This window comes from Schistocerca gregaria, chromosome X, assembly GCF_023897955.1.
Source record: "Schistocerca gregaria isolate iqSchGreg1 chromosome X, iqSchGreg1.2, whole genome shotgun sequence".
Lineage (NCBI taxonomy): Eukaryota > Metazoa > Arthropoda > Insecta > Orthoptera > Acrididae > Schistocerca > Schistocerca gregaria.
In genome coordinates, this window is record NC_064931.1 from 821656345 (window position 1) to 821681349 (window position 25005).

At 39.4% G+C, this 25005-nt stretch overlaps 1 protein-coding gene across 9 annotated transcripts in view; it reads right to left on the reverse strand.

Moving 5' to 3' along the window:
- The window catches only part of LOC126299316 (coiled-coil domain-containing protein 177), a 265518-nt gene that overhangs the window by 130996 nt on the left and 109517 nt on the right, over positions 1-25005 (reverse strand). For 2 of the 9 annotated variants that reach the window (XM_049991135.1, XM_049991137.1), the window contains one exon: positions 282-450. The exons of 1 other annotated variant lie outside the window; for it this stretch is intronic. In XM_049991135.1, coding sequence (XP_049847092.1) covers positions 282-416 — 135 coding nt within the window. In that variant the 5' untranslated portion in view covers positions 417-450. 6 more of the 9 variants (XM_049991134.1, XM_049991136.1, XM_049991140.1 and 3 more) reach the window with 6 other exon arrangements.

The following is a 25005-nucleotide window of genomic DNA, read 5'->3' on the forward strand; positions in this document are numbered from 1 at the left end:
TAAGATTGTCCTCTAATATCTTTCATGTATCATACCAGTACTCTTTTTGTGGAAGTCTTCCTAAGATATTGTAGAACTCTATCAATACATCACAGTTTAATCAGCAATTGTTAACCATAATATTGTTTTCAACACAGATTTTGGTAGACAAAATTTTAAAAATTTATGGAATGATTTTCAGTTAATGTTCTACATAAATAATCTCTCTTTTTCATATACAATTCACAGTTTTCACAGAGAGATCCATTATCTAAATGTGGGTTTACACACACAAAAATTACCTTACAGCCAGCTTTGCGGCACGCTTCCAGTGAGCGTGGGCTGGTCAGTACGTAGGGGCAGTTTCTGGCAGAATTATCATCAAAATTATACAAGTTCAGCTGCAGTGGTTCATCTAGTGGCTTAGTCTTCATCATTACTTATTGTAGAATAAAATTGGTACATGAAATTCTGAAAAATAAACAGATAGTTTTCTCATTACAAACAAAATCTTTTTAAAAACATATAAGGTTCCTTTAACATATTTTTGTGTAGTTCTCCTTCTAAATACTGAAAGTTCTGTAATTTTCTGATGTGTGTGTGTGTGTGTGTGTGTGTGTGTGTGTGTGTGTGTGTGTGTGTGTGTGTGTTACAAATGCCTGAAATGATGTGGGGGTTTATTAAAACCAAAAAAACGAGTGTAAAATCCAGCCAAAAAAAGGCACTGGACAGTGGGGTGCTGCTTTTCAAACAGTCAGTGTGATGGGTGCAAGGTACACCAAATGTTACAGAATAACATCATCTTTAGCCTGGCTGACAAACATCTGCTGGAACATACGACTTTTATGCGGGATGGTACTCCACCCCATATTGCTACATGTGTGAAACATCTCTTGTGCACATTGTTTCATGAGGTTCATATGCTGAGCAGCCACTTCTGTCATGCCTGGCCTCCCAGGTCCCTGGACCTTGGTCCATCTCATTTTTGGTTGTAGGGTTACCTGAAGTCACAAGTTTGCCATGATACTCTGACCTCATTAGGGACACTAAAAGACAACATCTGATGAAAATTTCCCACCATACCTACTGATATGGTGTAAAGTGCTGTTCACAATATTGTCCCTCAACTACAGGTATTGTTGATGAATAACAGCCAATGTGCTGAGCATTTGTTATAAAGAACATCAGATAGAATTCCACATAAACTTGTCAAGACTAAACTTTATGAAGATTGCATCATTTCCTGATGAAATTATGTGAGAACTTAATAATCCATGTTACCCCAAGAATAAGAGGCCTAGAAGTGAGTGGTGGATGGTCAGCACTGTCACTTCCTCTTATTCCTCAGTTTCATAATTTGTCTGATCATGTATCATTCCCGTAACTGGCAACAGTACAATGGAATTACTGTTGAGAACTCATACATCAAAATGTAGTCATGTAACATCTGAAGCCAGGGCTGCTGCTGCTGCTCCTGCTACTACTACTACTACTACTACTACTACTACTGCTACTGCTACTCATATAAGCAACAACAATTAGAATGGTAACACTAATACTGTGTTCATAGTAATACACTAACACTAATGTCTCAACAAAACAAAATACACAGAAAATTTTGTCCCCAACAGACATTTCTGGTCTTCAAAATTATATAATTTGCCTGAAATTGAGAGAGGAAAGCACAGAGAGTACAAAAGAAGTTAATCAATAAATAAATATTTTCATCCTTTTCAACATCAGTCTAGTGTTTCTTAACTTCATTTGCTCAATATGCTTATCTAATTCAGAGTAACTGTGGGTTCTGTTTAGTTTTGTTTATTTGTTCATAGCATGGCTAGATTTTTTAAATTTTAGATAGTACACTTTACTTGAAAGTTGAATGTTTACAGCATGTATATCATCAGACAGCTAGATTTCACTCTTCTACTGGAATTTCTCTGTGTAGTCACAGTTTTTTGTTGGTAAATTCACTGTATTCCAATGATTTACTTTTGTGTTAATTATTGTGTGACTTTGTTCACAGCAGTTTCAAATCTTCCCACCAAATTATAATAAAATAATGGGCCCAGAATTTGGCACCCACGTAGTTGTGTAGGATACAATGCCTGCCTTCTTCTCACAACTGGAAATCCTAATCCCTCTGTCTCTCTCTCAATGTCTGTGTGTGTGTGTGTGAGAGAGAGAGAGAGAGAGAGAGAGAGAGAGAGAGCACTTCTCCTGTGATCATATTAGTTACAGATTTGGGTGATGGGGCTTCTCATAAAGGTCTCAAGCTGTGTACTCAAAGGAAAGGGGTCTTCAGATAGTAGAGTACGGAAGCTTAGCAAAAGAGTTGGCAATGGCACTTCTATGGCTAGCCAAATCCTCTCAGAGTGACAGTGTCCAGAATTTTTAGACACACATGAGTTTTGCATATACATACAACTGGCATCCATAGTTGATTAAGAATTGCACAGATTCTTTATAATATTGGAGCTTATGTGCTCCCCAGAGCTGAGGCAAGACACTTAATAATGTTAACTGCCTGGAGGAACCTAGTTTTTAGCCCCTTGTGGTTGTCAACAAAGAGTGTCTCCCATCGACTGGTTAGGCTGAGAAATAAAAAAAAATTAACACTCACAATTTTGTTTGTAATTTTCAATGCAAATGGGTGATAAATGCCATGTGAATGATGGAAATGGATGTAAAGGGTTTCCTCAGCAGAAAACTTGACACCGGTGCATTTTTTCCACTTCTACAGTCTGCAGGTCTTCAGTTTCAATTGGTGTAATGCTGTTGCAGGATTTGTGGAGAAGTAAAATATCATAATATCATCATTGTATATGAATCATTAACTGGTCCCCTTATCATACTCATTATACTGCCACTTGAGATGAAAATCATGGTAATGCTCAAAGACATTATCCTCTTGCTCAAAGATGCCTCATAAGACTTCCCCTATTGCCAAGAAACAAAGTACTGTAAAAAGTAAGGAGCTGTTCTCAGAACCCCCACTGACAGAAGTGTTCATCGACATTATATTTCTAAGTGGTATCACAGGGCCTCAACATCCAGCATGCCCAAACTAGCAGTAGTAGAATATGCTCTGCTGCCCACTTTGGAGGTGAATAAGGAACTGTCTGGATTCAGAATCCAGGCAAGATAGTATTTCATAATACATTCTAAGGTCTTTGCTATGCAGCTTGTGAAGAACAGACTATGATAACTACATGGTCTAGGTCAGTCATTTCCAGGTTTTGAAACAGGTACACTCCATGATATCCCTTCACTTTTTATAATGATTTGGTACTTGCTACCCAAAAGGCTGTGAGGTTTCCAGCAGCTGATTAGTGTACGAATTTACCCAGAGTTTCTCAGCTGTTCCCAGGACCTGCTCAAGGGAGAGGTGATTTTGTAGATGGTCTTGAGAATGGATACATTATATTCAAGCAATACATACATTTTATCAATGTATGACTAGACAAACATTTATATTGTGACATAAGTACATCCATTTGATGAGTAATACTACACTCACCTAAAATGGTTATGCAGCCAGAACTATACACAAGTGGGAACTACAAAATAAAATGACATCTTAATTGAACCATCGACAGTCAGAAATAGATACTAATGATATTTGTGTGCCAATATCAGTCTTTGGAATGTGTTGTTTACTAACCTCTCCAGACAGGCAGATGGGTGACCAAGACTTTATTGATATGTCTAATGGTGCACATGTCCAGTGGTGGTGCCTGCAGCAGGAACAAGGCTGATATCACAGGACAGTATCACAGGCCAGTCACATGAAAACTGAGAAAGCCAAATATAAAGTAGTCTCTGCCTCAGTTACTGTTATTTGTCCCACCTATGCCTGTGGACTCCACAATGCAACGATTGTTTACTGTGAATATGGTGTTATGGATCCTAAACGTGTGGTATTCACCACCTCTAGGCTATATAGAACTTTGATCATTATCATCATCATTTAAGACTGATTATGCCTTTCAGCGTTCAGTCTGGAGCATAGCCCCCTTATAAAATTCCTCCGTGTTCCCCTATTCAGTGCTAACATTGGCGCCTCTTCTGATGTTAAACCTATTACTTCAAAATCATTCTTAACCGAATCCAGGTACCTTCTCCTTGGTCTGCCCCGACTCCACCTACCCTCTACTGCTGAACCCATGAATCTCTTGGGTAACCTTGCTTCTCCCATGCGTGTAACATGACCCCACCATCTAAGCCTGTTTGCCCTGACTGCTACATCTATAGAGTTCATTCCCAGTTTTTCTTTGATTTCCTCATTGTGGACACCCTCCTGCCATTGTTCCCATCTACTAGTACCTGCAATCATCCTAGCTACTTTCATATCCGTAACCTCAACCTTGTTGATAAGGTAACCTGAATCCACCCAGCTTTCGCTCCCATACAACAAAGTTGGTCGAAAGATTGAACGGTGCACAGATAACTTAGTCTTGGTACTGACTTCCTTCTTGCAGAAGAGAGTAGATCGTAGCTGAGCGCTCACTGCATTGGCTTTGCTACACCTTGCTTCCAGTTCTTTCACTATGTTACCATCCTGTAAGAATATGCATCCTAAGTACTTGAAACCGTCCAGCTGTTCTAACTTTGTTCCTCCTATTTGGCACTGAATCCGTTTATATCTCTTTCCCACTGACATTACTTTCATTTTGTAGATGCTAATCTTCATACCATAGTCCTTACATTTCTGATCTAGCTCTGAAATATTACTTTGCAAACTTTCAATCGAATCTGCCATCACAACTAAGTCATCTGCATATGCAAGACTGCTTATTTTGTGTTCATATATCTTAATTTCACCCAGCCAGTCTATTGTTTTCAATATATGATCCATAAATAATATGAACAACAGTGGAGACAGGTTGCAGCCTTGTCTTACCCCTGAAACTACTCTGAACCATGATCTCAATTTACCGTCAACTCTAACTGCTGCCTGACTATCCACGTAAAGATCTTTAATTGCTTGCAAAAGTTTGCCTCCTATTCCATAATCTCATAGAACAGACAATAACTTCCTCCTAGGAACCCGGTCATATGCCTTTTCTAGATCTATTAAGCATAGATACAATTCCCTGTTCCACTCATAACACTTCTCCATTATTTGCCGTAAGCTAAAGATCTGGTCCTGACAACCTCTAAGAGGCCTAAACCCACACTGATTTTCATCCAATTGGTCCTCAAGTAATACTAGCACTTTCCTTTCAACAATACCTGAGAAGATTTTACCCACAATGCTGATTAAAGAAATACCTCTGTAGTTGTTACAATCTTTTCTGTTTCCATGTTTAAAGATTGGTGTGATTACTGCTTTTGTCCAGTCTGATGGAACCTGTCCCGACTCCCAGGCCATTTCAATTATCCTGTGTAGCCATTTAAGACCTGCCATTCCACTGTATTTGATGAGTTCTGACTTAATTTCATCCACCCAAGCTGCTTTATTGCACTTCAATTTATTGACCATTTTCTCCACTTCCTCAAATGTGATCCTATATCCATCATCATTCCTATCCCATTCTACCTCGAAATCTGAAACATTACTGATTGTATTTTCACCTACATTGAGCAACTCTTCAAAATATTCCCTCCATCTGCCCAAGGCATCCACAGGATTCACCAGTAGTTTTCCTGACCTGTCCAAAATACTTGTCATTTCCTTCTTACCTCCCTTTCGAAGACTGCTAATTACACTCCAGAATGGTTTTCGAGCAGCTTGACCCATAGTCTCCAACCTGTTTCCAAAGTCTTCCCAAGATTTCTTCTTGGATGCTGCAATTATCTGTTTGGCTTTGTTTGTTTCTTCAACATAACTTTCTCTGTCTACCTGAGTTCTAGTATGTAGCCATTTTTGGTACCCCTTCTTTTTCCTTTTACAGGCTTCCTTGACTGTGTCATTCCACCATGCTGTTTGCTTCATCCTACTTTTACACACTACTGTTCCAAGACATTCTTTAGCCACTTCTAGTACTGTATCCCTGTACCTTGTCCAGTCCTTTTCCAATGACTGTAATTGACTACATTCAACTAACTGGTACCTTTCTGAGATCGCTGTCATGTACTTGTGCCTGATTTCCTTATCCTGAAGTTTCTCCACTCTTATCCTCCTACATATGGACCTGACCACCTGCTCTTTCAGTCTCACAATCCCAATTTCAATGCAGATTAAATAATCATCAGTGTCAAAGAATCCCCTGAATACACGTATGTCCCTCACAGCCTTCCTGAATTCCTGATCTGTTATTATATAGTCAATGACAGATCTGGTTCCCCTGCCTTCCCAAGTATACCGGTGAATGTTCTTATGCTTAAAAAAGGAGTTTGTGATTACTAAGCCCATACTGGCACAGAAATCCAAGAGTTGTTTCCCGTTCCTGTTGGCCTCCGTATCCTCTCCAAATTTACCCATAACCTTTTCATACCCTTCTGTTCGATTTACAATCCTGGCATTAAAATCCCCCATGAGCAGAACACTGTCCTTGTCCTTTACTCTAACACCTACATCACTGAATGCCTCATAAAAAATATCCATCTTATCTTGATCTGTCCCTTCACAATGCGAATATACTGACACAATCCTAATTTTCTTGCTAGACACTGTCAAATCTATCCACATCAGTCGTTCGTTTACATACCGTATTGCAACTACGCTGGGTTCCATTTCTTTCCTGATGTAAAGCCCTACACCCCATTGTGCTATTCCTGCTTTGACTCCTGACAGGTAGACCTTGTATTCTCCCACTTCCTCTTCTTTCTCACCGCTTACCCGAATGTCACTAACAGCTAAAACGTCCAGCCCCATCTTACTTGCAGCCTCTGCCAGCTCTACCTTCTTCCCTGAGTAGCCCCCATTGATATTAATAGCTCCCCATCCCATTACCATTTGTTTGCCAAGTCGTATCTTAGGAGTCCCTGGTTTGTCAGTTAGAGGTGGGACTCCGTCACCTCCAAACGTCCGAGGCATTTTGCTCTGATTGTTGCCAGCATCATATTTAAAGTACCAGGGAAGCAGGTTGCTAGCCTTACTTGCCCCAAGTCCCACTGGGTTTTACCCCTAACGGTTGAGGGACTAACCGGAGGATTTGGTAGTCTTTGCCGTATGAGCACAAAGATGACCACGACTTAGAATATGTCCGAGATGCCCAGCCTTCTTCCAAAGTAACTGGTATCCCGACTGTCAGGACCACTTACTTGGCCACTCACACGTTGCCCGTGGTTCATGAACTAGGACATGACTACAGGAACCCACACCATGAACTTTGATTATGAGGTAAATTTTATACAGTTAAGTCATACTTTGACTTCATTCTGCTACTCACAAACAACTTCATAATAAATTCTATTTGTGGCTTAAGTTAATACTTCACCAATAACTATTATTGTTTGGTTCATGGACTAGCTGGCAGTTCGCATTGTTGTTACAGAAGCTATTTATGCTCTATAAACACTATGGCCTGAAATAAGGGGTACATCCTTGGTGACAAGGAGGTTGTGGTTTTGCTTCACCAAGTGCTACCATGGATGCCTTGACAGCAACAGCTATTGCAACAGCAGCAACACCTAAGGTCTTGATCAAGCATTTAACCTGTCCACATGAACAACAGCAGCAGCAGAGGCATCTACAGAATCAAGACTTGATCAAGCACTTAACTAATTCCCCAATGTAGCAGTTACAGGCATTGTCAGTTACCCCAGCATTTCAGCCCTTTAAGAAGGCCAGTCATAGTCTCAGTACAAGAATTTATCAACTGCAGGAGGATGGGACAAATTTATAGAACACAATAATCATGTGGTCTAAACTGAATGCAAACAGTGAGATTCTTGGTTCTAGAAATTGTACTAATAACAGTATAGAAATGTGTCAGATTTGTGTAACTAGGACTGTGTATGACAATCAAAAATACATTTTGTGTTATACCATTACTGAACTGACTGAAAAATATAAGACAGATAAGAGAGTCAGAGTGTGCAAAAGTATACCCTCAATGTCATCTACAGAAAATGTTCAATGTATGGAGAGACAAAACATCAATCATCTCCCTCTTATGCACAAGTGATCCACAGTTCATTGCAAGAAAAGATTTGGACTCCAACAACTCAGAAGAAGACTCCAGGCTCCCACACACATGATTTTTATAGAGAAATCCTTACCAAGGAAGAATGAGGTTAGTGGTGTAATAAAAATGCCATTAGGGAACTCTAATGTTATGTAAAAATCAGTACTAGTAATCAAATAAATTGCAGCAGCAAAGGTCTTTCTGTTTGCCATCCAAACATTCAGTCAACAACAAACAAAATTTTAGATTTAGAGATTTTACTAAATACAGAAGTCCACTTTATCAGTGTTTCGTGCACTACAGAGCACTGGCTAAATGTTGCCCAAATTGTCTCTTTTTCTACACAGTAGTACATAATACAAATTATTTCTATAGAAACAGTTACAAAAATTGAGGTACTATAATTTTCATACAGCTACATCTAAAATATAAATCTATTAATAAGTTTCGGCATCTCAGTGCAGAAAAGGACTTTCAGCTGGCACTTATTGAAGTCAATAACGCAAATACAGTTTTAGCCTGTATATATTGCTTCCCAAATGGAAATTTTTTGGTAATTACTAAATAAGCTTGAATATGTACCAAACAGGCTTCATATATACAAGAAATCAGTAGTGCTGTGGGGGGACTTCAACACTGATTTTCTTGGAACCAGCAAAAGAAAAGAGCTACTACTCAAGGTCACAGATCCTTTCAACTTGGAGTAGACTACAACAATCCAAACAAGAGTCATAAAAACTACTGTCACTGCCCTGCATCAGATATTCATGAATACAAACTATACTGCAAAATGTATAAGTAAAAGCCTTAGTGATCATGAAGCTCAAGCTGTTACCTTCGAAAGCAACTTGCTGCCTTCCCAGAACTAAAAAATAAATGCAACAACAACAAGTTTCAATACACATAATACAGAAACATTCAATTCCTTATTATCAGGAGAAATGCAGGAAGAAGTTTTACAAATGACTATTCCACACCGATATGATCAATCTCCATGATCATGTGTTAACAAAGTGATAAGTGCTGCAAACAAAGGATTGCTCTCGAAAACAACAACAGGTTCGAGAAATTCTCTAGCATCTTCAGTGATTGCTTTAAAATCATTCCCTTTAAAACACAAGTAATAAGAGGCACAACTTCAAAAGCAAAGAGACGTATAATAACAGGTATCAGAACCTCAAGTGTGAGGAAAAGACAAATACTCAGATATAGGAAAAACAGTAACATACCCCCCACTGCTGAACAGCTATATTCAGAAATAAATTCAAATCTACATAAAACTGATAAGCGGGGCAAAAAACTGACCAATGGTAAGTTAATAACAGTCAGCAAATAAAAGCCAATCACAATGGAAAATAATAAAGAAGGAAGCAAATGAAGTTTCCCCTAAAATGGAAAATCTCACTCTGAACCATGAGAACAAGAGTGTAGCTGATCTGCAACACATCAAAAAAAAAAATTCAGGTGTTACTATGCAGATATCACAAATAATTTAATAGTCAGTGACAAAACATATACTAGAAAGAAAGAGAAAAAGAAAGTGTAGTCATGTTCCTCTCTAGATGAGATCATCCATGTTGCATTAACTCTTAAGAAAATGTCATCAGGACTTAATGGTAATCCTGACTGCATCATAAAGTAATGTGTTAGAAACACTTCACTGCCTCAAGCAGATATAGCCAATACATCTTTTCCGTCAGGCATTATCCCAGGCTGTATAAAAATTGCAAAATTGGTTCCTGCTTATAAGAAAGGAGACAAATCAAATACAGAAAACTACGTAATAACTGCCTCATTATCATTCTTTACTGAAATCATAGAAAAAGTAATGTATAATAGGTTAATGAAATTTTTTGAGAAAACCAAAATTCTCACTGATACTCAGCATGGATTCAGGAAAATAAACAACAACTAGTGCTATCTATGATTTTATACACAATGTCCTTCAAACAATGGACAAAAATCAAACACAGGCACCTTTTTAGACTTAATAATGCCTTCCCCATACTGGACCACAACATATTGCTGGACAAGCTCCAAGTATATGGCATTGGAGGCACTGTGCTAAAATTGTTCACATCATACTTGACAAACAAACAAACAAATAAACACTGTCCGAACAGCCACCGTATCATCTTCACCCATTAAGCATCACCGGATGTGAATATAGAGGGGCATGTGATCAGCACACTGCTTCCCAGCTGTTGTCAGTTTTTGTGAACTACTTGACCAGCAGGAAACAGAAAATACAAATAAAACATGAACTAAAGGAGAATACACTGAAACACCAAAAAAGTTGGTATAGGCATGCGTATTCAAACACAGAGATACACTAAGTGATCAAAAGTATCCGAACACACCCAAGCACATGCATTTTTAATATTAGGTGCATTGTGCCGCCACCTACTGCCAGGTACTCCTTGTCAGCAACCTCAGTAGTCATTAGACATCATGAAAGAGCAGAATGGGGCACTCCACAGAATTCACAGACTTTGAACGTAGTCAGGTGATTGGGTGCACTTGTGTCATATGTCTCTATGCAAGATTTCCACACTCCTAAGCATCCCTAGGTCCACTGTTTCCAATGTGATAGTGAACTGGAAATGTGAAGCGACATATACAGCACAAAAGCGTACAGGCCGACCTTGTCTGTTGACTGACAGAGAATGCCCACAGTTAAAGAGGGCATTAATGTGTAAATACACAGACATCTATATATACCATCACACAGGAATTCCAAACTGCATCAGAATCCACTGCAAGTACTATGAAAGTTAGATGGGACGTGAGAAAACTTGGATTTCATGGTTGAGTGGCTGCTCATAAGCCACACATCATGCCGGTAAATGCCAAATGACACCTAGCTTGGTGTAAAGAGCATAAACATTGGACAACACAGCAGTGGAAAAAAATTGTGTGAAGTGACAAATCAGGTACAGGATGTGGCGATCTGATGGCAGGGTGTGGGTATGGCGAATGCACAGTGAACATAATCTGCCAGTTTGTGTAGTGCCAACAGTAAAATTCGGAGGTGGTGGTGTTATGGTGTGGTTTTTTGTGGAGCGCTCTGGCACCCCTTGTTGTTTTGCATAGCACTATCACAGCACAGGCCTACATTGATGTTTTAAGCACCTTCTTGCTTCCCACTGTTGAAGAGCAATTTTGGGTTGGCAATTGCATCTTTCAACACGGTTGAGCATCTGTTCATAATGCACAGCCTGTGGTGGAGTGGTTACACAACAGTGACATACCTGTAATGGACTGGCCTGCACAGAGTCCTGACCTAAATCTTATAGAACACATTTGCGATGTTTTGGAAAGCCGACTTCGTGCCAGGTCTCACTGACTGACATCTATACCTCTCCGCAATGCAGCACTCTGTGAAGAATGAGCCACCATTCTCCAAGAAACCTTCCAGCACCTGACTGAATGTATGCCTGTGAGAGTGGAAACTGTCATCAAGGCTCAGGGTGGGCCAACACCATACTGAATTCCAGCATTACCGATGGAGGGTGCCACAAACTTGTAAGTCATTTTCAGCCAGGTGTCTGAATACTTTTGATCACATAGCGTATATAAAAAGTAAGAACCTGGCACTGAGGTCGGCAGGTCCCATATAGGACAACAAGTGTCTGTCACAGTTGTTAGATCGGTTATTGCAATGGCAAGTTATTGAGATTTAAGTGAGTTTGGACGTGATGTTATAGTCGGTGCATGAGCTATGGGACACAGCATCTCTGAGGTAACAATAAAATGGGGATTTTCCCATACAACCATTTCACAAGTGTACTGTGGATGTCAGGAATCCAATAAAACATCAAACCTCTGACATTGCTGTGGCCGGAGAAAGATCCTGCAAGAACAGGACCAACGATGACTGAAGAGAATTGTTCAACATAACAGAAGTGCAATCCTTCTGCAAATTGCTGTAGATTTTAATGCTGGGTCATCAACAAGTGTCGGTGTGTGAACCATTCAACGAAACATCATCGATATTGGCTTTTGGAGCCAAAGACCCACTCGAGTACCATTGATGACTGCATGACACAAAGCTTTATGCCTCGCCTGGGCCAGTCATCACTGACATTGGACTGTTAATGACTGGAAACATGTTGCCTGGTTGGACGAGTCTCATTTCAAACTGTATCGAGCGGATGGACATGTACAGGTATGGAGACAACCTCATGAATCCATGGATCCTGCATTTCAGCAGAGAACTGTTCAAGCTGGTGGAGGCTCTGTGATGGTGTCGGGCATGTGCAGTTAGAGTGATATGGGACCACTGATATGTGTAGATACGACTCTGACAGGTGACACATATGTAAGGATCCTGTCTCATGAACTGCATCCATTCATGTCCATTGTGCTTTCTGTCAGACTTGGGCAATTCCAGGAGGACAGTCCAACAACCCACATGTCCAGAATTGCTACAGAGTGGCTCCAGGAACCTTCTTCTGAGTTTAAACACTTCCGCTGGCCACCAAACTCACTAGGCATGAACATTATTAAGCATATCTAGGATGCCTTGCAACGTGCTGTTCAAAAGAGATCTCCAACACCTCATACCCTTATGGATTTATGGACAGGCCTGCAGGATTCATGGTGTCAATTCTCTCCAGCACTACTACAGACATTAGCTGGTCCAAGCCACATAATGTTGCCACACTTCTGCATGCTCGCAGGGGCCCTACACGATATTAGGCAAGTGTACAAGTTTATTTGGCTCTTCAATGAAATTATTCTTTAAAAAAAATGAATAGGGACCCCAGGGATCCCTTCTTGGCCCAATCCTCTTTCTCCTGTGTATAAACAATTTGTACCTAAATACTGAGTCACAAACAAACTTATTATAGGGAATACCCCAAGTCAGCTACAAGCAGCTGTAACTAAAACTACAGCACAGCTAAACAGAAGATTTGAGGGGAACAAACTACTGACAACCACTGAGAAATCAACATTCCTAAATTTCTGTTGAAAAGCTGATGCATGCAACAACATTGTGATGATAAACTCCAACAAAATTTCGTCTTCTCTGGAAAAAGCATTTAGGCATTTAGCTTCAAAATAAGTTCAAATGGCGTGCACATATAAACAAAAAAAATGGAACACTGAATAAAACTGTTATAATCTATGATTACTCTCTGGTGAAGTAAGTTCTAGCACTGTTGAAACTACCTTCTTTGCTCGATTTCACAGCATTGTATTGTATGGAATTATATCCTGGGCAATACATCACCTAGTTCACTCATTTTCTTAACCTAACAAAGAACTGTAAGAGTAATGCAACATGCTTGACAAACAGGTTCTTGCAAACCCCTCTTTAAAAGTCATCAATCCTTCCATTTCCCTGTATGCACATACTAGAAATCTGTACGTATGTTAGAAAGAATTTGAAAAAAATAAATGAAAATTTTAATATCCATGAGCATGATACAACACAAAAAGAAAAGTTTGATGTCCAGTCAGTAAGGAAACCAGGGTACAAAACTTTCACAATAAACAGTGGTATACAAATTTCCAATAGTCTTCCACATAAGGTAAAATTCTTATCATCATCCACACTCTTTTGTAAAACCCTCAGGGCATTCTTATTAGGTCATTTCTTCTATTCAATAGCAGAATTCTTGGAAAATTTTAGGTACAAGAGACTTGACACAAGACAGTGCAACTGCTGCAAGTAGTGCAAGCTCTTTTGTGGATAAAGCTAATATTTATGTATCTACTGAAATAATGGTGTGTTTTTATTGTGTTGTGTTAATGTTTGTTCTGTGACCCAAAATCTGGAAAGATTTGTTGGCTGGATGGATGAATGAATCAACAAATAAATAAACAAGAAGCTAGGAAGCACAAGCACTGTTCAAGAAGTATCTGACCTTATTTTTGATGGTAGAAACCAAGAATGTAATTAGGCCATGCACACTCACTATGTTTGTAGGCATATATAGTGCACGTCTTACAACATTTTTGCATAAAATTTTGTTTTAAGCTTGGTGATTATCAAGTTGAAACAATCTGCAAGTGTTTGGGGATGAAGCAATGGGTATAACATAGATAAATGAGTAGTACAACTGCTTCAAAGATGGCCACTCGTCAGTGAAAAGTGAAGTATGTTCACGCAAGCCTTCAATATCTGCAAATGAGGTTGTTTTTGATCATGTAAGAGCCTGGTGATGCAGGGTAAATGAATCACAATTGGAGAACTTGCAGACAAGGTTAAAATTAGTATAGGATTCATTCGTTCTGTTTTAAGGAAACATTTGGAGCTCAGGAGAATCTCAGCAAAATTTTTGCCACAGTTGCTAACAACTGATCAGAAGCAAATTCATTTGGAGATTGTTCAGGAAACACAGGATGAACAGTAATCCCAACTTTCTTAATACAGTGATCACTGGTCATGAGACCTGGGTTTATGGGTACAACCCAGAAACAAAGTTCCACTCATGGCAATGGAAGCATCCCTCATCCCCAACACCCAAAAAAGCAAGGCAGGTCCGCAGCAACGTGGAAGTCCTGCTGACCACCTTTTTTTTACTACATGTTGTGGTCCATCACAAATATGCCCAGAAGGTACTAATGTGTAGGAGTTCTACCCAGAGGGTCTGTGTTGCCTTTGTGAAGCATTGAGATGTCGAAAAAGACGGTCGTTTGAAACCCAGCTCGCGCTATTCATCCACGAGACTCAGAGGGCCTTAGACACGGGTTCACAGGTAGATGCCGTGTTTCTTGACTTCCGCAAGGTGTTTGACACAGTTCCCCACAGTCGTTTAATGAACAAAGTAAGAGCATACGGACTATCAGATCAATTGTGTGATTGGATTGAGGAGTTCCTAGATAACAGAACGCAGCATGTCATTCTCAATGGAGAGAAGTCTTCCGAAGTAAGAGTGATTTCAGGTGTGCCGCAGGGGAGTGTCATAGGACCGTTGCTATTCACAATATACATAAATGACCTGGTGTATGACATCGGAAGTTCACTGAGGCTTTTTGCAGATGATGCTGTGGTGTATCGAGAGGTTGCAACAATGGAAAATTGTACTGAAATGCAGGAGGATCTGCAGCGAATTGACGCATGGTGCACGGAATGGCAATTGAATCTCAATGTAGACAAGTGTAATGTGATGCGAATACATAGAAAGATAGGTCCCTTATCATTTAGCTACAAAATAGCAGGTCAGCAACTGGAAGCAGTTAATTCCATAAATTATCTGGGAGTACGCATTAGGAGTGATTTAAAATGGAATGATCATATAAAGTTGATCGTTGGTAAAGCAGATGCCAGACTGAGATTCATTGGAAGAATCCTAAGGAAATGCAATCCGACAACAAAGGAAGTAGGTTACAGTACGCTTGTTCGCCCACTGCTTGAATACTGCTCAGCAGTGTGGGATCTGCACCAGATAGGGTTGATAGAAGAGATAGAGAAGATCCAACGGAGAGCAGCACGCTTCGTTATAGGATCATTTAGTAATCACGAAAGTGTTATGGAGATGATAGATAAACTCCAGTGGAAGACTCTGCAGGAGAGACGCTCAGTAGCTCGGTACGGGCTTTTGTTAAAGTTTCGAGAACATACCTTCACCGAAGAGTCAAGCAGTATATTGCTCCCTCCTACGTATATCTCGCGAAGAGACCATGATGATAAAATCAGAGAGATTAGAGCCCACACAGAAGCATACCGACAATCCTTCTTTCCACGTACAATACGAGACTAGAATAGAAGGGAGAACCGATAGAGGTACTCAGGGTACCCTCCGCCACACACCGCAGGTGGCTTGCGGAGTATGGATGTAGATGTAGATGCAAATGGCCAGATTTGTGGGCAGCGAGCATTTGGCACCTTCATGATGATAACACACCAATTCAACATTCTCAATTGACCCTGAGTTGTTTGCCAAACACAAATTGGATGTGGTTTGTCACCCTGTGTATTCCACTGACCTAGCACTATGTCTCTTCTGGCTTTTCTCTAAACTGAAAAAGACTCTTGAAGGGACCAGACTTCAGAACAAGGAAGACATTATGCAGAATTCAATGGGACAGCTACACACCATTTCAAATTAGGCTTTGCAGTGATGCTTCTAGCAGTGTCAGCAGCAATGGGAGAGGTGTGTAGAAGCTGAAGGGGACTACCCTGAAGGTGATTGGCATCAAACAATGGTATCTGAATAAAGATTGATTTTATAAATAAAATTTGGATACTTTTTGAACAGCTGTTGTATATCAAATATGGCTTGCATTGCATTTTCAGGCGTGCAAGGTTAAATGCCCTGATTGCAAATGGGCCTTTTTGCTGTCTACTATGACTGAGTTTTATTCCTTGGGCCAAAAATTAACCCTGTTGTTCAAAGCATCAGTGTAGCAATTCTCTGACATATTCTCTTTGTTGTCTGAGCTTTTTCCAAAAGATGTATGTTGTACTGGCTAGAACTCTTACAACATTGCAAGTCAAAAACTTTAAGTTATACAGCTTGGATTGTTGAAGTACAGAGGGTGAGCTGAAAGTGTAAATTCACAATTGAGCGTGGTAAAACATACATGGACAGTTTAATTTATAATTTAGTAATTCCTTAAGCCCTGGATAAGGAGGCCCACATGCAGGCCTTAAGACAGTTGCACATCTCCTGGGCTGAAGTGCTGAGAATTGCGTGTGTAACTGAAGTATCAGGTGTGGCACAACAGCTTTTTTGGCAGCGTTTGACATTTCACAGGTGGTACAACACAGTGGGTTTCTGTCACATATTCTAAAGTGGTACACAAGTTCCATTCAGCAACAGAACCTGATTGTGCTCTTCACAATCCTGTGCTTGCACCAGGCATTGTTTGTGGTAATATACTTTGTTTCCAAGTACCCCAGATTGTTTTTCCAAGCAACCGAGATAGAATGCCAACATTATAATGACACCTGTTACAATTGTTTATGTAAAGGTCACACTGTTGAAGTACATCACAGTTCAACAAGCACCAGGTACCTACCCCTTCTGATACAATTTCTAATATTTCAGATAGTGGTCAAGTACTGGCAAGGCGTACAATTTTGTTACAGGCACCACTGCAAGACATTCTGATGACTTTTCCTTTTGATAGTGGTGAATCAGTCTCAGTTATGAACTAATACACATATTTTAGTGTAGGCACTCCCTCACTAAATGAAGTGCAGTCAAAGTTAGGAGTGTAAGCTCACTGTGAGGTTCCACTTGTAGGTTGTGTGCAACTGATGTTCACCTATAATCGGGTGTTCTAGACTAGTCGTTTTTGGCTGTGACCGATCTGTCAGTCAAGAATGTATTTTACCTTGACACATATTCCTCTTTTGAAGTTTCATTACATTATGCTGAATACTCCTTCAGATTGTCAGTACTGTGTTCTCATCAAAATGCTTTCTATGTAATTTGTGCCACTGTTTGCTCTTGGTTTAGGGAAATCAGTTGACTTTCAGGCACTCATTGTCTTAAAGCTGACAGTAAGCCTCAGATTTTGCAAAGCTCACCCAATTCCATTTACCATTAAGGATGAAGTTAAGATTGAAAAATATCAACTAGAAGAACAACACGTTTTATCCCCTGTTTCCTACAGAGTGTGGGCTTTGCCATCAGTGACAGTCAGAAAAAATGGGGGCTGTCTTTGATTGTGTGGAGACTTAAGTAAATCACTAATGCTCATTGTCCTGTTTGGATGAAGTCTCTTCTAAACTTCCAGGAGGTAAAATAGTCTGTAAAACAGGTCTTGCAGAGCCATATTTTCAGTTGCCTCTTGATGACACCCATAGAAGAGTTTAATCATGATCATGGCATTTGGACTATAACAGGCTACCTTTTGGCATGGCTAATGCCCCCAATACATTCCAAAGGTTTCTTGAAAAGACTATTGCAAGGATTCTATTGTGTGAATTATCTTGTCACTCATGTTGGACTGTGGTTCGGAAACTGCAACTGTTTATGACATTTAAAATTTATAATTTCAGTACAATATTATGATAACAATTTCTACCTTCTTTTTATTGAAATTATGTTCAGGCAGACAACTTGCTATATCCAGTGAGCAAAAACATTTTGTGATCCACTGAGCCACATGAAGATGAGGATGTAAACCCCTGAAAAGCATTATGAGAGAAAATAAGAATGACTGGTACAGATAATTGTTTAAATTTATATTTTGCATAAATTATCTTGATGATATTCTGGTTACTGGCTGTACAGCACATCCTACATCTGGTTTTTGTGGCCTTTGTACAGAAAGGTCTGAAGTGTAACTTTTCCAGATGCACCTTCTTTGAACCATCTGACCCTTATTTAGATTATATCCCCAGTCTTTGGTCTACTGGAGAATATGTACTGGCTATTCGGAATAATCCTGTGCCTAAATTCATTAAAGACCTGCAGGGAAATAGTTTGTTTACAGGTAGACAGTCATCTAGAGCAATAGCTCAATGATTTCCCTATAAATTCCTGGGACATTGCTATGAATCCTGCAGTGTTTCTGATCATGTTGGTCTCCCTAGCTCTCCAGTGCAAATCCACCATATTTCTTTTTTTTGGCAGGAACAACTTCAGGTTCAGCAAGGAATTATTGCAGGTTTCATTGACTGCTAGCTTATATGGAACTTCAATTATGAAATGTGTGTTAGTGATACTTGGAGTTTATTCTACTACTCTTTAATGATCTGATAATAATCTCTCTTTGTGGCTTAGATAATTATTTCACCAAGAACTATTACTGTCTGGTTCATTGGCTACCTGAAAATTTATGTTGCTGTTACAGAAGTTATTTATACTCAATAAACATAGTGGCCTAGACTGCAAAAGAAGATAGTCAGAACAATTATGTTAAAAAAAAACAAAGAGACACTTGTAAACCATTATTTAAGAAACTAAATATTTTGCCCCTCCCATGCCAATAAATACTAGAATTATTATTCTTTACCAAAAAAAGTATCAACAAAATTAGCAAAAATATGGATTACCACGATTATGACACAAGATCAAAAACCTCTCTAAGAATACTTCCCCACTCAACAAAACTGTACAGTGATGGTGTCAAGTGCATGGGAATAAAATTATATAATCATCTTCCAACTTTTATACAAGAAATACAAAAAATAAATAAATTCAAACAGACAGTGAAATCTCTTTTAATAAAAGACTGCTTTTATACCATCCAGGAATATTTGGAATCAAAATAGTCTTAGTGAATCATAATGTATCAAAGCTGAATGTTGGTAAGTCAATGTTGTCACATCATGTAACACTTCTCTGTAAAGCTGTAACTTTAAGTAACATAATTCTGTAGGTAATGTAAAATAATCATTCTTCTGTGTTCTTGTTTACTGTTTTACACTCCTGTAAACTGTATATTTGTATTGACTTATCCCATATCAGTTGTACAAGCCATTGTACTGATTTGATCCATGGGACAAATAATAAATAAATAAATAAAAGAGAGCTTTTATATGACAAAAATGCATTCACAGGTGGCCCTGCCTCTGACAGGATATGGTAAGCCTGTGACAGAACAGAGTAGGCTGTGCTGGTTCGGTGAATCGGCCATGTCTTGCGTCTGGGTCTTCCAGAGGGATATGACCCAAGTGGAAAGGGCTGGGAGTGAGTGTTGTATAGGGTGGACTAGGATATTGTGTAGATTGAGTGAATGGCAGAATATAGCGCTAGAAGGGGTGGGAGGCATTATGTGTACAATTATGCTCATTTTGGGGCAGACAATAGTCAGAGCCCCGGCGAAGAACGTGGTTCAATTGTTCCAATTTGAGATGTTTGATTCTTTGAAAATGGTTTTTGGGGGTCTTGTGAGGATTGGGGGTGTGTGAGGATATGGCAGGGGAAATCTGTCTGCAAACTAGGTTTGGGAGACAGTGCCTGTCTGTGAAGGCCTTAGTGAGATCTTTATCATACTGAACAAAGGAATTCTCATCACTGCAGATGCACCGTCCATTGTTGCCAGACTGTATGGGAGTCTACCTTTCCTCTGTTATGTTGCCCATTCGCAATCCACCCCCCCCCCCCCCCCCCCCCACCCATGCCATCATTATTGTGTGACATACGAACTCATCAGTATTGGCCCCTGTGTGTCACATTCCTATCCTGTGCACCTGCTACTTCTACCTCTCGCATTCCTATTTAATACATTTGCTGCCACCATACAAACCATCAGCCACTCTTCTCCAGTCCTCCCACCTTTTTGCTGCTCTTTCCCTCTCCACCTGACACAACCCTGGCAAAACCACAGTCTTAGCATTGTTTATTCAGCTGACCTAATGTAAATGTACTGTACAGGTGTGTGTGTGTGTGTGTGTGTGTGTGTGTGTGTGTGTGTGTGTGTGTGTGTGTGTGTAGTGTCGGGGGGTGGGGGGCACTATTTGGTGATTTATTACCTTTATTCCTGAATTATTTCTTAGTAACAATAAGAGTAAAAAGAACAGAAACCAGAAACATTTGTTAGGTGGATACCACATTCCATCAGTAAATATGACAGATGACATGGTAGGTAATAACAGGCAGAAAATAGTACAAGCATCCCAACATTTCTTTAAATATTTATAAAATTCAAGAAATGCATAAGAAATACAGATATTTAATTTAAAAAATGATGTTTCAGAAGTAATGTCAGATGGTGTGTACACTGAGCCATTCTAGATATGAAGGTGAGAAAGCTACCTGGAGATGATCATGTATGAATAGACTTTGTTAAAGCTAGAGCCAAAGCAATACAAAAGAAACCCAAAAGCTGGAATCACACTGTAAGTACTCTATTTCATAAGCGAAGGAACTGACAAGACTATAGATTTCTTAGATTCCTCCCTGTAATGCACAATATATTCATTATGGCTGTTGGCATCCAATTCTAATTTTAAAAAATAATTAAATTTATTGTGTAGAAAAACATTAATCCTAATCAGGAAATGAACAAGCTGGCTTAAGAAGTAGATACTAAATAACCTCATTAAGAAAGTCACAAAATGGACTATGAGTATTAATATCACTTGTCCTGGGACTCACCGATCGTGAAAAGCTTGGTTTCAGCAAAACTGGTTCTGACACTGAGAAACAAGGTATTGATTCAACTCATGTTACCAACCAGTGACGAATATACAGGGTATTTCATAGTTCCTATCAAAGGCTTCTAGGTGTCGTAGAGTGGACATAATACACAAAGTGTTGGTAAGTAACCCATGCATGGAAATGTACCATTTGGCTATCAAATATGTCTGAAAATCAATCACTTTCATGACCTGCTTCACAGTATGCACACAAACTGAGATGGGGACACTGACATCAGTCCCTGTCATAATTATAACATTAAATACCACTGTCGTCCAGCTACAACAATGGCTGTGAGAACCTGGTATGTTCATAAATAAGAGGGTTGAGTGTGATTCTTGACGGATGCACCAGACTCTCAAGTTTGAACCACTCTTCAAACTTATTTTACATCCAAATGGTAAATTTCCAGATATGGGTTCGTTAGCAAAGCTTTATTTACTAAGCCCCCTCTACAACCCCCAGAAGTCTGTAATAGGAACTGTGAAACACCCTGTATATAACAATGCTACTGCTTCCATTACACTTTATCCAGGTAGTGAGAAATTCGGAAATGAAATGAAAGAGGAGCCAGGAAAGGAGATATCATGTCTATAAAACTATTCCCTGCAGCCCTACAGAAAATTTTCATATCTTTAAACTGTGAAAGTGATGTAGAAATGCGTGTTAATGGAATATATCTGATCAACCTTTGTTTTGTTGATGACATTGTGTCGTTTGCTTCTAGTGCAGAAAAATATGAAAAAGAGGATGAACTGGATATGGTAATTTTGAAAGTAAGCCTACACCTATAATTATTTACAATAAGACTAAAACAATGCATAATTAACACACAGAAAACAAATGTACAAATTAACAACAAAGTCACAGAATCAATAGGACAGCTGAAGATAAAAAACAAGATGAGCAGTGTAAAAAGAAAAATGAAAATGGTTTGGAATGGTTTTGGTTAACTGACAAGATTTTCAAAAGCAAACTTCCTTTGCAATTGAAAACTAAAGTTTAAAATTAGAGTGTACTCTCAGGTTTGACTTGTGGTATTAATATACATAATTTTAATGCAAAGACCATTAAAAAATGAAGGTTGCTTAGCAACCAATAGAAAGGTGCGTGTTAAGAATTATTAGGAAAGATGTGAACCCAAACAAATGTATCAGCGAAAAGGTTGCAGTGAAAGATGTAATAAAAATGACATGGGAATGTGCAGGGAATCTATTCAGGTAAGATGGTAGATGGGCCATTGAAGATCTTCGTTGGATTGCTGGAGATAAGAAAAAGCTGAAACATCATTTAACAGAAGGTGGGTTAGTGAGCAGCTGCAGAACAGATGTATATAGCTAAAAAGTCTAAAGGAGGACTTTATCCAGAAGTGTGAATGTCAAACGCACAAAGAAGATGATGATGATGATGACTGATGATGGTCTGGATGATATACAGTCACTTTCAGAACAATTCACTAAAATAATATCCCTCTCTCTCTCTCTCTCTCTCTCTCTCTCTCTCTCTCTCTCTCTCTCTCTCTCTCTCTCTCTCTCTTTCTCATATAAGCAGTTACATGAGAGCATAATTTCGTAAGCAAAATATAGTTATTTATTTTTTATTTTATTTGTGTATTTGGTTTCATGAGACCATGCGGTGCAAAGCTTTCTTGGTCACAGAATATCAGTACACAATTACAGGATGATAATGAGAAAAATTATAAACAAAAGGAACCAAAGAACTAAAAAACATAAAAAATGATGTGAGGGTGTACAAATAAATATCACATAATATACAAAATGAATCTTTCACTCTGCAGCAGAATGTGTACTGAGCAAATTATTAGTTCTGGAAACATCCCTCAAGACTGTGACAGCACCATTGACCAGTTATATCCTTCTTCCAGGAGTGCTAGGAAATGCAGGGTACACTGGAGATCTTCTGTGTGGTGTGGAAAGATATTTTTCTGATCAGAAGAGCTTTCTGATTTACTATTTTTATTTAATTTTATATTTGTTAGTCTTAGTTTTCAGGGCCTATAACTCACAACACTTGCTAAGAGCAAATGACGGAAATGAACTTATAACTTAGTGTTGAAGTTAAAATCCTTGCTGATTTATTGCTTCATCTGTTCAAAATTAATTAACTGACTGCGAATTTCTTGACATCAGCTGTATATATATGCTGTGACATATGAAAACTTGTGCTGGACCGGGACTCAAACTCGGGGTTCGTGCCTATTGTGAGCGGTCGTCTGAACCATTCCGGCTATCTGTGGATAAGTCCAAGGAGCGTGTACGAATGGTCGAAGTGGTTAAGGTGACCGCTTGTGAAAAGCAGAAAATCCGGGTTCAAGTCTCTGTTTGGCACAAATTTTCACACGCTACAATTGGGTAGCAGATCTATACATAATACAGCTGATGTCAAGACATTCGTAATCTGCGAATTAATTTCCGAGTATTTCATATGGCTGTGGCTCATCAACACTGTCTTTTCTTTCAGATGTATATATTACAAGCCTGGGCTGGCACACAACAATAGCGACATTGATCTCGATTTCCTTGCTTCATTCTGCCTATTGCGACAATACAAGTACTGTTGCGAGCATTAGGTGATGAATTTAGGGAACTATGACATAAGGACGTAGACAGTGAGAAACACAGAAATATTGGGTCGGCATAAATAGCTCAAGTGTTTAAGGCGGGAAAGCGGGAAATCCGGGTTCGAATGCCGATCCGGCAAAAATTTTTACATGTCAGAGTTGGGCATCAGACCTATACCTAATACAGCTGATGTCAATGAATTCGCAGTCAGCGAATTAATTTTTTAGTATTTAATCGTCAGTAGCGTCCTTTCTTTCAGACGTGTACGCAAATGCTTCATTTGTATTGACGATTGTTAAGTACCGATATCGATTCTATTTGATGCAATTTACAGCAGCAGTACTATTATTACCGGCACCAAGTAAGCGCTACAGGGCTCTCACATTCCATCTTACCTAAATGTCCATCATCCGTCCGGCTTTGCGAATGGGACTTCATAATGCGCCACAAACGTGAATGAGTCGCAGCAACGCGCCTGATAAGCCCGACGATACAGAACAACTGTCACAATTTCATCGGATTACAGTAAACTGCCTTACCTCTGGACGCATTTCCCTTCGAATCGACTTCTCGGATTAAACGGAATGAGAGCGCGCCGCAATCTCTGCGGAAGACTGGTCTGCTCCAACTAGCGAGAGCAACGCGTTCCCGTTACCTGACTGCAGCCGCGGTCGCCAAGCAAGAAGCGTGGTGGGAGCAACTGTTGCGACCGCATCCGTGCCCGCTAGGGTCATCAATAATAATGACACCAACAGCGATAACACACGCAGTTTTTTTTCCATAGATGCGACGGCGTGTGACGACGCGTTAGGTCGTCAATAAGTGAGCTAACGTACCTGCAGGAATACTCAGAGTGCGCAATTTCTTTGTCATTATTATTATTATTATTATTCAAAATTTACTATTGGTCGACAACGAGACATCGACTAACTATACGGGAAAGTCCTATTTTATCGTGTTGGATACATCTCTGTTGGATGCCGCGTTTCTTGACTCTTTGAGGAAATTCCACTAAGTTCTTCACTGTCGTATAGTGTGAAAAATGTGAATTTACGGAATATCGGACCAGTTTTGTGATTGGGTGCAGGACTTCTTAACTCATAGAACTCAATATACCGTCCTGAGCAAAGTGAAATCGTCAGGTTTGCTATAACTTCAGGAGTATTCGGTTTCCAAGTTACAATTTTCTAGGACTTGTAGAGAATTCAGATGTTTAACTCACTTCTGCTTGATGAGTTGAATTAGGCGTGACGCAATACAGTTATTAGGAAACATAACGAAATATCCATTTATCACTTCAGCACATTTGTTTGTATTAAC